Below are 11,275 nucleotides of genomic sequence, written 5' to 3' on the forward strand. Positions count from 1 at the left end.
TTAAATTCATTAGATTTTTCACTGTCCTGACAGAAAAAATGCGGGAAAAGAAAAAAATTAGCTCCATTGCTCCTAGTTCTAAGTAGGAACAACCAATCAGAGCCAGGAGGCGGGTCTTAGTGCTGCCAATCATTCCCTATCAGTCTGTTATGCTCCAGCTAGCACATCTTGCTGTGAATGCTAAAGCTAGTTAGCAGACACGATAGGTTGATTCTCCGCCATTAGTACATTTATCAGAGAGTACGTGGCAGCGCTAAGACCCTCCTCTTTGCTCTGATTGGTTGTTTTTGGTCAGGTACATTTATTCAAACAGCAATAGTAGCTAACCAAGGAGGCGGAGGAGGTCGATCTGTTCATATTATCTGCATCATAAATGTCAGCATAACAGTTTTAACATCAAAAAACATTGATGAAAGTTAAATACTATAGATTTAATCGTAGGTTTTGTCGTCGTATGACTATTTTAATCGCGGGACTTTTTGTCCAACGTTTGAATCGCGCGCAGATATCTTCGTTGCGTTCTGTGGCTAGCGCTAATTAGCTGCTAATACGTTAGCTAGCTAGCTACCTAGCGTTTTGCGTCCGTCATGGATAAAATGTAAATTTGTCTTTCTTACTGACAAATTTAGTTACGTGAACTCGGTGCAAAAAGCTTGGAACTACTACGTAAATTTCGTTTGTACATTTCTTTCGTCATTAATAGGACTTTATTTCAGAAAAGTATCCAGACCAACATCCTGATGTATAAGGAAACTTAATCCAGACTAAACTGAATCCAGAACCTGATCAGTTTCAATGTTAAGTTCAAAACAGACCCAGGCTCAGATGATTCAAGTTTTATTTTTTAGAGCACAAATACATGAAGAGAGAGCAGCGTGTTAGTGGTAATTTCTCTATAATACTAGAAAAATAATGCCATGTGTTTCGACTGTCTGCTATTCTGAGTTGGGCTTTTCTTTTAGATAAATTAATATATTCGCATAAATTAATATCTATGAAATATCTGCAGCCAGAATTATCTCACTTCTACATTGAGTTTCTATCAAGATGTCTCAGCTTTAAGCAGTGGGAATAAAGTCATAAAAAATTAAAGTCATTTTGAGAATATAGTTACAAGAATAAAGTCTTGTGACTATATTCACACCTCTACTAGGAGTAATCCCACAAGTAGAAGAGTAAAGCCGTAATAGTAAAAAAAAAAAAAAGAATAAGTTATACAAGAAAAGAGTTGTAGGAAACTAAAGTCGTTATTTTATGAGAATAAAGTCAGCAGAAAAATAGTCTTAATATGAGGATAATTTGTACTAGAATAAAATTAAACCAGAAAATAGTCATACTATTGTCAGAATAAGTCACGTGGGAATAAAGTCTTAATATATTCAGAGTATATTAAGATGAAATACATGGAGAGCAGCATGTTAGTGTTTTTAATTTCTCAGACTAGAAAAATAACGGCTGTGTGCTTCGACTGTCTGCTGTTGGGTTTTCTGTTGAGATAAATGAAAATCTTCTGTGTCGTCATGACAGCAGATGAGTCTTCACCAGACTCATCTGCTTTCTGCATTGTTTGGGCTTATATCAGGTGTGATGGCGTCAGCGTGCGTTCAGGACGGGCTGCAGGTCTTCAGGCAGCGAGCCGACTATAGAGTTTATGAAAGCGTCCAGTTTGTCTAAAACTTCATCTTTGACCTGCAGCTGCTGCCGGCGAGCTTTGATCTGGAAGAAACAGGCAGTTACGAACACATTCTGATTAATTTCCAGAACCGTCTTCTCATTTTAAATCTCATTACCAGCTTTTCTCTGAGCTTCAGGATCAGGTCCACGATCTCCACCTCCGACTTGTCTTTGGTCCAGCCCATAAGGTCCTGCACAAAACCCGGCGTCACCGTTACAAGATGGAAACACGTCGGAAATATTCAAACACTGGAGGTGAGGAAAGACACTCACTGCGTCGCAGATCGTCTCCAGATGGAGGCTCTCCAGCTTCTGCGTCATCTCTCTGTGGCGCTGGCGGTACCAGCCGTCAAAGTTCGGGGACCTGAAGAACCTCCTGAGCGGAAGAAAACGATATTTAATTTAAATTAGGCGTATCTGGTGTGAAAACAGCAAAAGAATGCCATATTGACAGTCAAACACGGTGGTGGCAGGATGATGTCTGAAACAGCAAAAACTTTTCCCATCTCTGCTTTTTTTCTATTTTAACATCAATGCTGCTCTGAGGTCAAATCCCATGATGCTTTGCATTAGTTTTAAGAACATTCTTAATTAGAGAATATTTACAACAATAATTTTTGGATGCACCACAGCAGTTAACCTGCTGCTACCTGTGCGACTCACCTGTACAGACCCATCCAGTCCCCTCTGAGCATGGAGGTGAGCTGAGGGCCGGTCTGATCCAGAGTGGAAATGAACTCATCCTGACTGAAGGGACGAACCTGCGGAGGAGTCTGAGCAAAAACAAACACCAAGTCGTTGTTTTATTGCTGCTAGAGATCCCCTGTGATGACGGCCGTACCTTCCAGGGTGTGACCGATCTCTGCAGAGGCATCAGGCTCGCCATGTACCGCTCCTGTCAGACAAGACGGAGGGTTTACTGACAGTTTCACCTGCAGAATCACCTGCTTCTGCACCGATTCCTCACCAGAGGAATGATGAAGCTCTGCGTCAGCTCAAGCAGGTGTCGCCTCAAGATGGCACTCTGAGCCTCTGACGGCCTTTTCCTCTGGATTCCCTGAAAGAAAAAAAAAGAGGATTCTCTGTAAGCTGCTGGTTTTTAAATGACCAGACAACATGGACCTGTGCTCACCTTCAAAAGCCTCTTGATAAGGATCTTGTCTTTGTGTAGAAACGTTTTGTAGGCTGTGTAAATCCCTGCACACAAACATTCAAACACCAGCAAGCTGCAGGCGTGAACTAAAAGCAGAAAGACGAGTCAGGCTAAGTTACCTGGTTTGGTGTCGAGAGTTTTTAGTTTGGACAACTTCTTCACCTTCACCTGCTTCGGAAGATCACCTAGAAAACGCAGACACCCAAATCTAATAAGGTTTGATCTGCAGTCAGAGACAAACCGATACAAAGAGAGCGAAGTCTACCGGCCATCTTTATCTCTCCCAGTCGAACGATGTGAGGCCAGTTCTGAAAAGTCTTGATGAAGAACGGGTTGGTGACTCCCAGAACCACATTTGGACTGAAGCAGAAAGAGAGAGAAACGAGAGGTATGTGGAACAATCACACTGGCAGCTGAAACGATTAATCGGATTAATTGTGATTAATTGATTACTGAAATGATGGTCAACTAATTTGGTAACTGATTAATCTTTAACTTGTGTATACAGACTCTAACAAAGACCATTTAATGAAAGACCAACATATTTAGAGGAGAAATTAAGCTAGAAGCATAAACATGTTGCATTTAAGATAAAAAAAAAACTTGTTTTTAAAAATGTACTCAACCCAGAACTCCTCAAGTGGAAGTTCTAGCTTTCATTAGGCTTAAATAAAAACAATCTCCTATTAAGCATCTTTTGCTTTCAAATTATTAATAAAAATAGTTATGTAAAGTCAAGCAGATAGACCCGAGATTTTCACATGTAGGTGCAGATTGGCCTCCCAGCCACAAGAGGGCCTCAAAGCTTCATGTTCAGCCTCATCTTTATAAAATAAACTATAATAGTTTATAACAAACTTTATTATTTATAAAATGTACTAATAAACTTCATTTAAAAAGTTAAAATAAAGTTTATCTATAAATAATAAAACAATAAAAATGTTCAACTTGCTTGAATTTTAAACATTTAAAATTTAAAAATTAGATTTTAAATATTTAAAATGTTAAACGTTTAAAATTAAACATTTAATTTGGCGTTTTGGGGGCCACAGACTCACGGCGCCTGCGTCCGGGTCGTGTACTCTCTGAACTCGCTGTCATGGATGGTGAAATACGGCCGAAAGTCACAGCAGAACTTCAGAGGGCTTATGGAGCTGAGAGGGATGGAAATGTTCACACCTGCTGTTACCATGACAACGCCAACACTCCCTGCTGATTGGCCCCCAGGCTCTTTTAGTAGCTACCTGACCAGCGCCAGTATCGTTTCTGAGCAGACAGTTGGAGACGGCGCCATGACGACCAGCGGCTCGCCGAGCAGCATCAGCTCCCACAGCATCTGGAGGTGGATCAGAACCGACTGGAAACACCTGAGGAGGACGGAGGAGGGGGGGTGAGAGACGGCTACCGCTGGGACCAATCAGTGGTTCAGTTCATAACAAGGGCAGGGGGCAGCACTAACTTAAAGAGGTCCAGTTCGTGGATGGTTGGAAGGAGTGTTGGAGCTGGCAGTGGGCTCTAGAAGGACAAGCTGTTACTATGACAACAGAATCTGAGGGACAGGAAGGAGGAGGGAGAACGGATCTGACCTCGTTAGTTATCTGTTTGACGGGACTTCCTCCCGGTTTGTCTGTTTTTGAAGGAATTATAACCTGAAACAGAGAAAAATAACAGAAAAGGTGATTTTCCACACGTCTCTACGTTTACCTGTGTCTACCTCTGCTGACCTGTAAGACAACGCCCACGACGGGCAGGTTGAGTGTCTGTCCAGGTGAGGGGTTGGGCCACTGGTCAATCTCATTGCAAACTTCAAGATGAACAGAGTTTGGATGAGTCAAACTGACTTGTTTTAATGATACAGGCACAGAGGAGTCAATATACAAGCCTGTATTAGAAGAAAAGGCGTAAATTTATACTCAACTCAAAACCCTTGAGATTAGTCACAGAAATTTTCTAGAAAAAAGCTAAGAAATTTCTGACCTTGAAAAGTAAAAAACAAAATGCTATTAAAAAAATCTAAAATTTAAAAAACATAATCTCTCAAATTTCCTAAAAGAAAATAAGACATTTCTGAGGTTAAAGTTGTAAATTTGCTAGAAAAAAACTCTGAAATTAGTCTCTAGAAAAAAAAATATTGGAAATTTCTGAGTTCCAAAAGTAAAAATTTTCCACCTTTTGAATTTCAGAAACTCAGACAAGCGTCATCACCTGCTTCCAAGAAGGGTTCCAGCTTCTCGAAGAACTCCGGTGCAATGATCTGCAGCACCGAATGAAACAGGTGTGTGTAGGGCAACCTGGACACCAACACTAGCGACTGAAAGGTAACGTCAAGATAAAAACCTTCAGGTGACCTCATCAAATTAAACATCAAGTAATGGAGGAGAACAGGTGAGCTACCTTCTGAAAATAGCCTCTCTTCACAGACACATCCTTCACCTGACGGAAGTAGACGTAGCCGAAAAAATGTGCCGTTTCCCTCTGAGGAGACATCACACTTGTTTTACCTGCTCTCTGTGAGACACACCTGAATGCAGATGTCTCAGGTAAGCTCACCTGCAGCGTGGCTGGGGCGTCTCTGTTATAGATGTCGACTTTGAAACTTTGACGCCCAACTGATTGGCGTAACCTGAAGGTGAACTGAGTGTCCCCAAGGCATCCTGAGGAAAATCAGATTTACATCGTTTGACCTTTGAACTTCACCTCCTCAGAAAAACTAAATTTAATAAATGTTTCTTTACCCGAGTAGGAGTCAGGAAAAGACAAGTAACAGATACTGGTTTTCTGACAAATAAATCAAAATAGCACCATAAGTCAGATGAAATGACTTAATTGAATATCAGATTTATTTGGATAAAAAAATACAATTAATGACAATAATAAATCACCTCTTTCTCTGTGAGTTTGACATCCTGCGGATAAACGAGCTGCAAGCGGAAAGAATGAATGAATACCAGACTCCATTTAAAATTCTATCAATTTAACTAGTCTTCATTTCTACAAAAGTCTTATTTATGAGAAAAATGTGACCAAATAATTTTAAAAACAAATAGATTTCTCAGCTACTAAACACGCCGAATTAAGAATTAAGCATTAGGCATTTTTTCATGTTTAAATATTTTTGTCTTACAAAGTAGGTTTTTCTACTAGACTGCTTCGATTTAAAGTGGTACATTATTCAAACGAAAATTGGTGTTAGCGATGCTAAGCTAGCGCACCTCAATGGCTTGTCCGAGCTCCAGATCGAAGGTAACCACACACACGCACTCCAGCCAGGAGGAGAAGCGGGTCCAGCCGGATCGGCTGTCTGCCGAAGCCTCTTCCCGTCTGGGAGAACCGAACCCGTCCAACGGATCCATCGCGGCAGGTGCGAAATTCGGCTCCCCTGAAATAAGCAGTTGGGGAGTCTGGGGGGCGCACAACAGCTGGAGAGGCGGATCCAAACCCATCGATTCTGAGCAAAAATAACAATAATACAGGTGCGCCTGAAATATTAGCATATGGTTAAAAATTGTAATATTTTGTGACACATAAATAGATTCAGTAAAAGTAGGGTGAAATATTTTAATATTTTATTTTTTATCATTTTGATGCTTATGTATCACTACATAATAGTGATAAACTATTATTGCTATTAGCTGTGATTTATTCTTTTTGTAGACTTCTTCATAAATTTTTGATAGAGTTCTTGCATGCTTGGACAATTATTCCCTCTGGTTTTGGATGCTGGGCATCTAGAAGGAGTTTCCTTGTACTTTATTCTTTCAGACAGTTGTTATGCGTAATTGTGGCAACATAACAGTTTATTTGCATCCCAAAAGCTCAAATAGTACTGGAAGTAGAACACCAAATCACAGATGAGTTGAAATGAAACCTACATTAATGCTTTCTAACCATATGGCCACAGAGACATTTAGAGAGAAACAGCAAAAGCTATAGAGATGGATTAGCAGTACTTGCTGAAGATGTAGGACATGCTACTATATTTTGTCCTCACTTCCTGGATTGCTAATTTGATCAGTTACTAAGTACTTAAGTAGATGGTTTACCAAATAAATGTTTACTCTTACTTGAGTAATTTCTTGGATGGGTGCTTTTTACCTTTACTTGAGTAAAAATATGCGTGTACAATATGAGATACTCTGCTCATCTCTGGTATCACTACATCCCTCGCAGACAATGTTAAAAGCCTTAAAACAATAATTATGACTTTCTTTTTTCCACAACTTGCCACACACAATATGGCGTCGAAACTGACGGACGCGGCAGTCAGCTGATTGGGACTTCCGTATCTGAGCGGTAGCACGTGACCGATATACTGGAAACCGTTGTTTGTCAGTGTTGCGCCGAGCAGTTAGTTTTATGGTCTGAACACCATCTTTTCCTTATTTTAAGCCGCGACTTTGACTCTACGGACTGCTAGCTTCGGTATTTTCCACCTGTATTCAGAAAATGGAGTTTAATCGCTTCTGTTTGAGGAGCTTTTTGAGTTGTTTGCTAATCTGCGTCACTCTGTGGAGCGAGCAAAGCTACGGGTTGTTTGGACAAGCCAACCGGAGACCAAACATCGTTTTAATCCTCACTGACGACTTGGACATCGCCATGGGCGGCTTGGTCGGTACATGTTATCACTACTAATTGATATTTAATGGTTAACAGCTTCAGATTTGTGTTAACTGTGGTAAAAATGTTCATTACGTCTGAATATAATTGTTAGTTCAGTCTAAAGCTGACCGCTCACATTCCTGGCTGAAACCATCATTTAGGAATCTTAATAGAGTCAGCAGGATTTCACTGAAGCTTTATCTCATCATTTTAGGTCAAAATACGGGTTTGGGGAGGACAATAATGCATCGTGTGAAGGAAAACGTTTTAAAGTTTATCTGTGTGGAATATTTCAGCAACAAGGCAAAGTGGTTTAAAACGGTAATCAATTATGAAACAAGCAACAAACATTACGTTTTGACCAATTCGATCATTAAGAATAATGATTATCAAATAAAAATAAAATCTGTTTTTTTCAGTTCCTGTCAATGAGAGGCAGCTTTAATAAAATGAGTTTTTAACCTGAATTTAAAAGAACGAACACATGTTTCAGGTGTTTAGTGGAAGTTTGTTCCAGATTAATGGAACAAACTTCCATGTTTGGTTCTGGTTCTGGGGACACAAAACAGAACCAGAAGACTGATACAGCAACAGCAGATCTTTAATGTAGTTTGGTGCTGAGCTATTCACAGATTTATAAACTAACAGAAGTATTTTAAAGTATATTCTCAGTGCTCTCAAGATAAACACGCGGTTGTTTCTTTAGATCTTTCTGGGATATTAGTATTTTAATTTTGGAAATGTTCTTCAGGTGTTAGACTGATTTTGTAACCGTCTTTATGCATCTGTGAAGGCTCAGACCCATATTTCAGTCCTGATTTTTAGTTTCTAGCTGTAATAACTGAAGCTGCATTCTGACTCTAGATCAATGTTTCTCAACCCTGGTCCTCACCGCCCCCCTGTCCTGCATGTTGTTGGTATTTCCCTTCTGCCACACACCTGAATTGCATCTCTGGGTGATTAACAGGCTTCTGCAGCACTTGACGGTCATGCAATCATTTGAATCAGCTGTTCTGGAATAGAGGCACATCTAAAACATGCAGAGCAGGGGGGCGGTGAGGACCAGGGTTGAGAAACACTGCTCTAGATCATTCCTCTTTAGGTCCGGAGACCTAAAACTTCAGTTTTGTTTCTATTCAACTGAGTAGAAAGCAATGAATGAATTATTCATTGCTTGAGTGGGTTCAGAATCACCTGGTGGCATTGTAACGTAGGGCTGTGTGTCATCTGCGTAGTTATGGTAACTAATCTTATTTCTTGTTATCTGAGTTGGTGTAGATATCAAATAGGAGGAGTCTCAGGATTGAACCTTGGGTAACCCCCACATATGAAAAATTACCTATTGACACAAAGAAGTCACTGTTCTTTAGATGAGATTAAAACCAGTTAAGAACTGGACTGGACTGTCAGGTTGCCTCAATTTAAAGTTGCAACATGAAGCAGAAATTTGCAATTTAGAGTTGAAACCTTAACCAGGGGTGTCAAACTCCAGTCCTCAAGGGCCGCTGTCCTGCAACTTTTAGATGTGCCTCTGCTGCACCACACCTGAAAAGAATAATTAGGTCATTTGCAAGGCTCAGGAGAACCGATCTACACAGGGAGGAGGTAATTAAGCCATTTCATTCCGCTGGTTTTTACCTGTGGCACATCTAAACACTGCAGGACAGCGGCCCTTGAGGACTGGAGTTTGACACCCCTGGTTTAGCCTCTGCTTTATGTCTTTAAAGGGATTTTTAAGACATTCTTAGTTTCTTTCTACAAGTCGTGATGTAACAAAACCACTTTGTTGTCTTTTAGAACCCTTTGACCAAGACTAAGAAACTAATTGGTGACACTGGGATAACCTTCACAAACGCGGTAAGTATCACCACTTCAGGCATCTTATAATGAGGAAGAGTAAAGCTGCAACCACAAAATCAGAGCTGTGCTTTAATGTGAACGTTTGCAGATCTTTTACTTTCAGATCTGGGATAATTAAGTACATAAATGTTGTTTGGATCTAATGGCAGCACAATATACTGAGGATGTTACCTAAAATTCTAAAGAGTAAAGAAGTTTATATTATCATAAGATTTTACCTAAAATTATCTATCATTATTTTAAAGCAGGACAAGGCTCACTCATACTGATTCTGTTTTTTTATTATTTTGTCAAAGCCTTGAACAGAGATTAGATATTATATAGGAGTCTACAGAATACTTTACATGTCAAACAGAAACAATAGAGAAACAAAGCAAATTTGTGCTCAAAGTGCAAAATCATTTTCCCAGTTGAGTTGAGAATATGGCGTTACATTGTGGCCACAAAGTTTGTTCAAAATAAAGCTAAAAAAAACTAAAAAAAAAAAAAGATTTGAAACTAAAAAAATTATATTGAAATTGAAAAAAGGTTTGTAACTTTTAAAAATGATCTGGAAATAAAAATTTGAAACTGAAAAAAATATGTTCAAAACTACTTTTCAGATTCAAGATTTTCTTTCAGCTTCAATTTTTTTCCTTTTGAACAAATATTATGGCCCAGATTTTGCTCCATATGAGTAACTATAATACATAAATAAAATAAAATTTCAAGAGGGGATGTGAAACTACAGTATCAATATTTTAGATATATAAACTTAAGTCAAATTATTATGAAACATAATAATTATACTTACCACAATTGTATGTTGCATACAATACGGCAGGGGTCACCAACCTTTTTGAGACTGGGAGCTACTTCATGGGTACAGAGTAACACGAAGGGCTACTTGTTTGATACAGACATACATTTTCTTAGCTCACTCTTAATAACAATAATACATATGTACACATGATTGCATGCGGTATGATCATATTGTTAGGGATTACTCGCTATAGATGTCAGTAATGATTTACCATGGCAGAAATAGTTAATTGCTATTATGTGATCAGAAGTTCTTAGTTCAGAGTTTTGAGTCCCTTTTGGAGCTTTTCTGTGTGATTCTAAATTTCCTCCAGGTGACAGGATGGATTATTGCAGCTGCAGCCGTTTACACTTTGAGTTCCTTGAGATTTTCCTTTTAAATAAAAAAGAAAAGAATAGTTATTGTATATTTTATTATCTAACCCTCTTTACTATTAAAATTGTGGAGAAAAAAACATTTTGTGTCAAAGCATCTTGTACGTAGCGCACATCAGTGTGAGCCTATGGGGGTGGGCACGCAAAAGGCTAAATCATATTGGTCAGTTTACTTTAGTTAATTTTTTGCTTTTTCTGTGAGCTAAAAATGAATGAGCTCCTCCCGTTGTCCTAAGATCCTGCCTGAGCTTTTTACCCTGCGCGGTTCTGACGGTCGCCGGTTTATTAGCCTTTTTGTGGTTTCGCGAACTGAAAAGCTGACGGGTCAACCGTAAAAAAAAAAAAAAAAGTTAGACAGGTTGGAGAGTAGCACAAAACTATCACTGTCTGCACCTAACCAGCACAAACCTAAACCACAAAAGCAGCGGACTTTTTTTTTTCTTTTTTTTCTACAAACGATGCTAAATAATAGACATGAAAGTGAAGCCTACCCGTATGATCCACGGAAAGACGGGGATGTTGATTCCCAGGTTCAGGTGGTGTCAGACATCCAGAGGAGGAGAAAGTGATGCAACATTGCTTAATTTTTACTCTTTTGGGGACTAGATTAAATTGTTTAACCCGCAGTCTGAGACGCTCAGTAGGGGTGGCAGATGTGACCCACCAGAACTGCACACGGTGTAAAGCTCAGCCGGGATCCAAATGACCGCTGTTAGAACTACAAGTGGGATCAAACTCCGCTCATTCATTTTTAGCTTACAGAAAAAGCGCCAAGCCGCCAAATAAACATAAACTGACCAGTGACATTTAGCT

General features: G+C 39.4%; 2 protein-coding genes across 4 annotated transcripts in view; one reads left to right on the plus strand and one right to left on the minus strand.

The window, feature by feature from the left end:
- Positions 1-821: 821 nt before the first annotated feature.
- dennd6b (DENN/MADD domain containing 6B) lies at positions 822-6,265 on the minus strand. The gene is made up of 20 exons (XM_015030671.1): positions 6,040-6,265; positions 5,710-5,748; positions 5,563-5,605; positions 5,378-5,481; positions 5,222-5,302; positions 5,033-5,138; positions 4,552-4,631; positions 4,414-4,476; positions 4,287-4,342; positions 4,072-4,194; positions 3,886-3,981; positions 3,093-3,187; positions 2,947-3,012; positions 2,807-2,871; positions 2,642-2,731; positions 2,516-2,569; positions 2,338-2,447; positions 1,948-2,050; positions 1,791-1,865; positions 822-1,716 (listed from the first exon to the last, which is right to left on the minus strand). Exons 1-20 carry the CDS (start codon positions 6,178-6,180, stop codon positions 1,594-1,596), a joined length of 1,713 nt encoding a protein of 570 aa, XP_014886157.1. The 5' UTR covers positions 6,181-6,265; the 3' UTR covers positions 822-1,593.
- An 842-nt stretch (positions 6,266-7,107) lies between these two features.
- The window catches only part of gnsa (glucosamine (N-acetyl)-6-sulfatase a), a 13,388-nt gene continuing 9,220 nt past the window's right edge, over positions 7,108-11,275 (plus strand). Inside the window, exons 1-2 of one of the 3 annotated variants that reach the window (XM_015030672.1) lie at positions 7,108-7,435; positions 9,224-9,283. In XM_015030672.1, the coding sequence (XP_014886158.1) occupies positions 7,274-7,435; positions 9,224-9,283 (222 nt within the window). In that variant the 5' untranslated portion in view covers positions 7,108-7,273. Of the gene's footprint in view, positions 7,436-8,499; positions 8,667-9,223; positions 9,284-11,275 lie in introns of those variants that run through there. The other 2 variants (XM_015030673.1, XM_015030674.1) reach the window with 2 other exon arrangements.

Source organism: Poecilia latipinna, unplaced genomic scaffold, assembly GCF_001443285.1.
Source record: "Poecilia latipinna isolate Pla-1442-1.1 unplaced genomic scaffold, P_latipinna-1.0 Scaffold188, whole genome shotgun sequence".
In the NCBI taxonomy this organism is placed as follows: domain Eukaryota; kingdom Metazoa; phylum Chordata; class Actinopteri; order Cyprinodontiformes; family Poeciliidae; genus Poecilia; species Poecilia latipinna.

Bases quoted from the DNA above. Each gene is read 5' to 3' on its own strand.
- dennd6b (XM_015030671.1), bottom strand. From the start codon at position 6,180: ATGGATCCGTTGGACGGGTTCGGTTCTCCCAGACGGGAAGAGGCTTCG. The intron at 2,051-2,337 runs GTGAGTCGCACA...TCTTCCGCTCAG, and splicing joins GACTGGATGGGTCTGTACAG to GAGGTTCTTCAGGTCCCCGA. The intron at 1,866-1,947 runs GTGAGTGTCTTT...GGTTTTGTGCAG, and splicing joins TGGAGACGATCTGCGACGCA to GACCTTATGGGCTGGACCAA.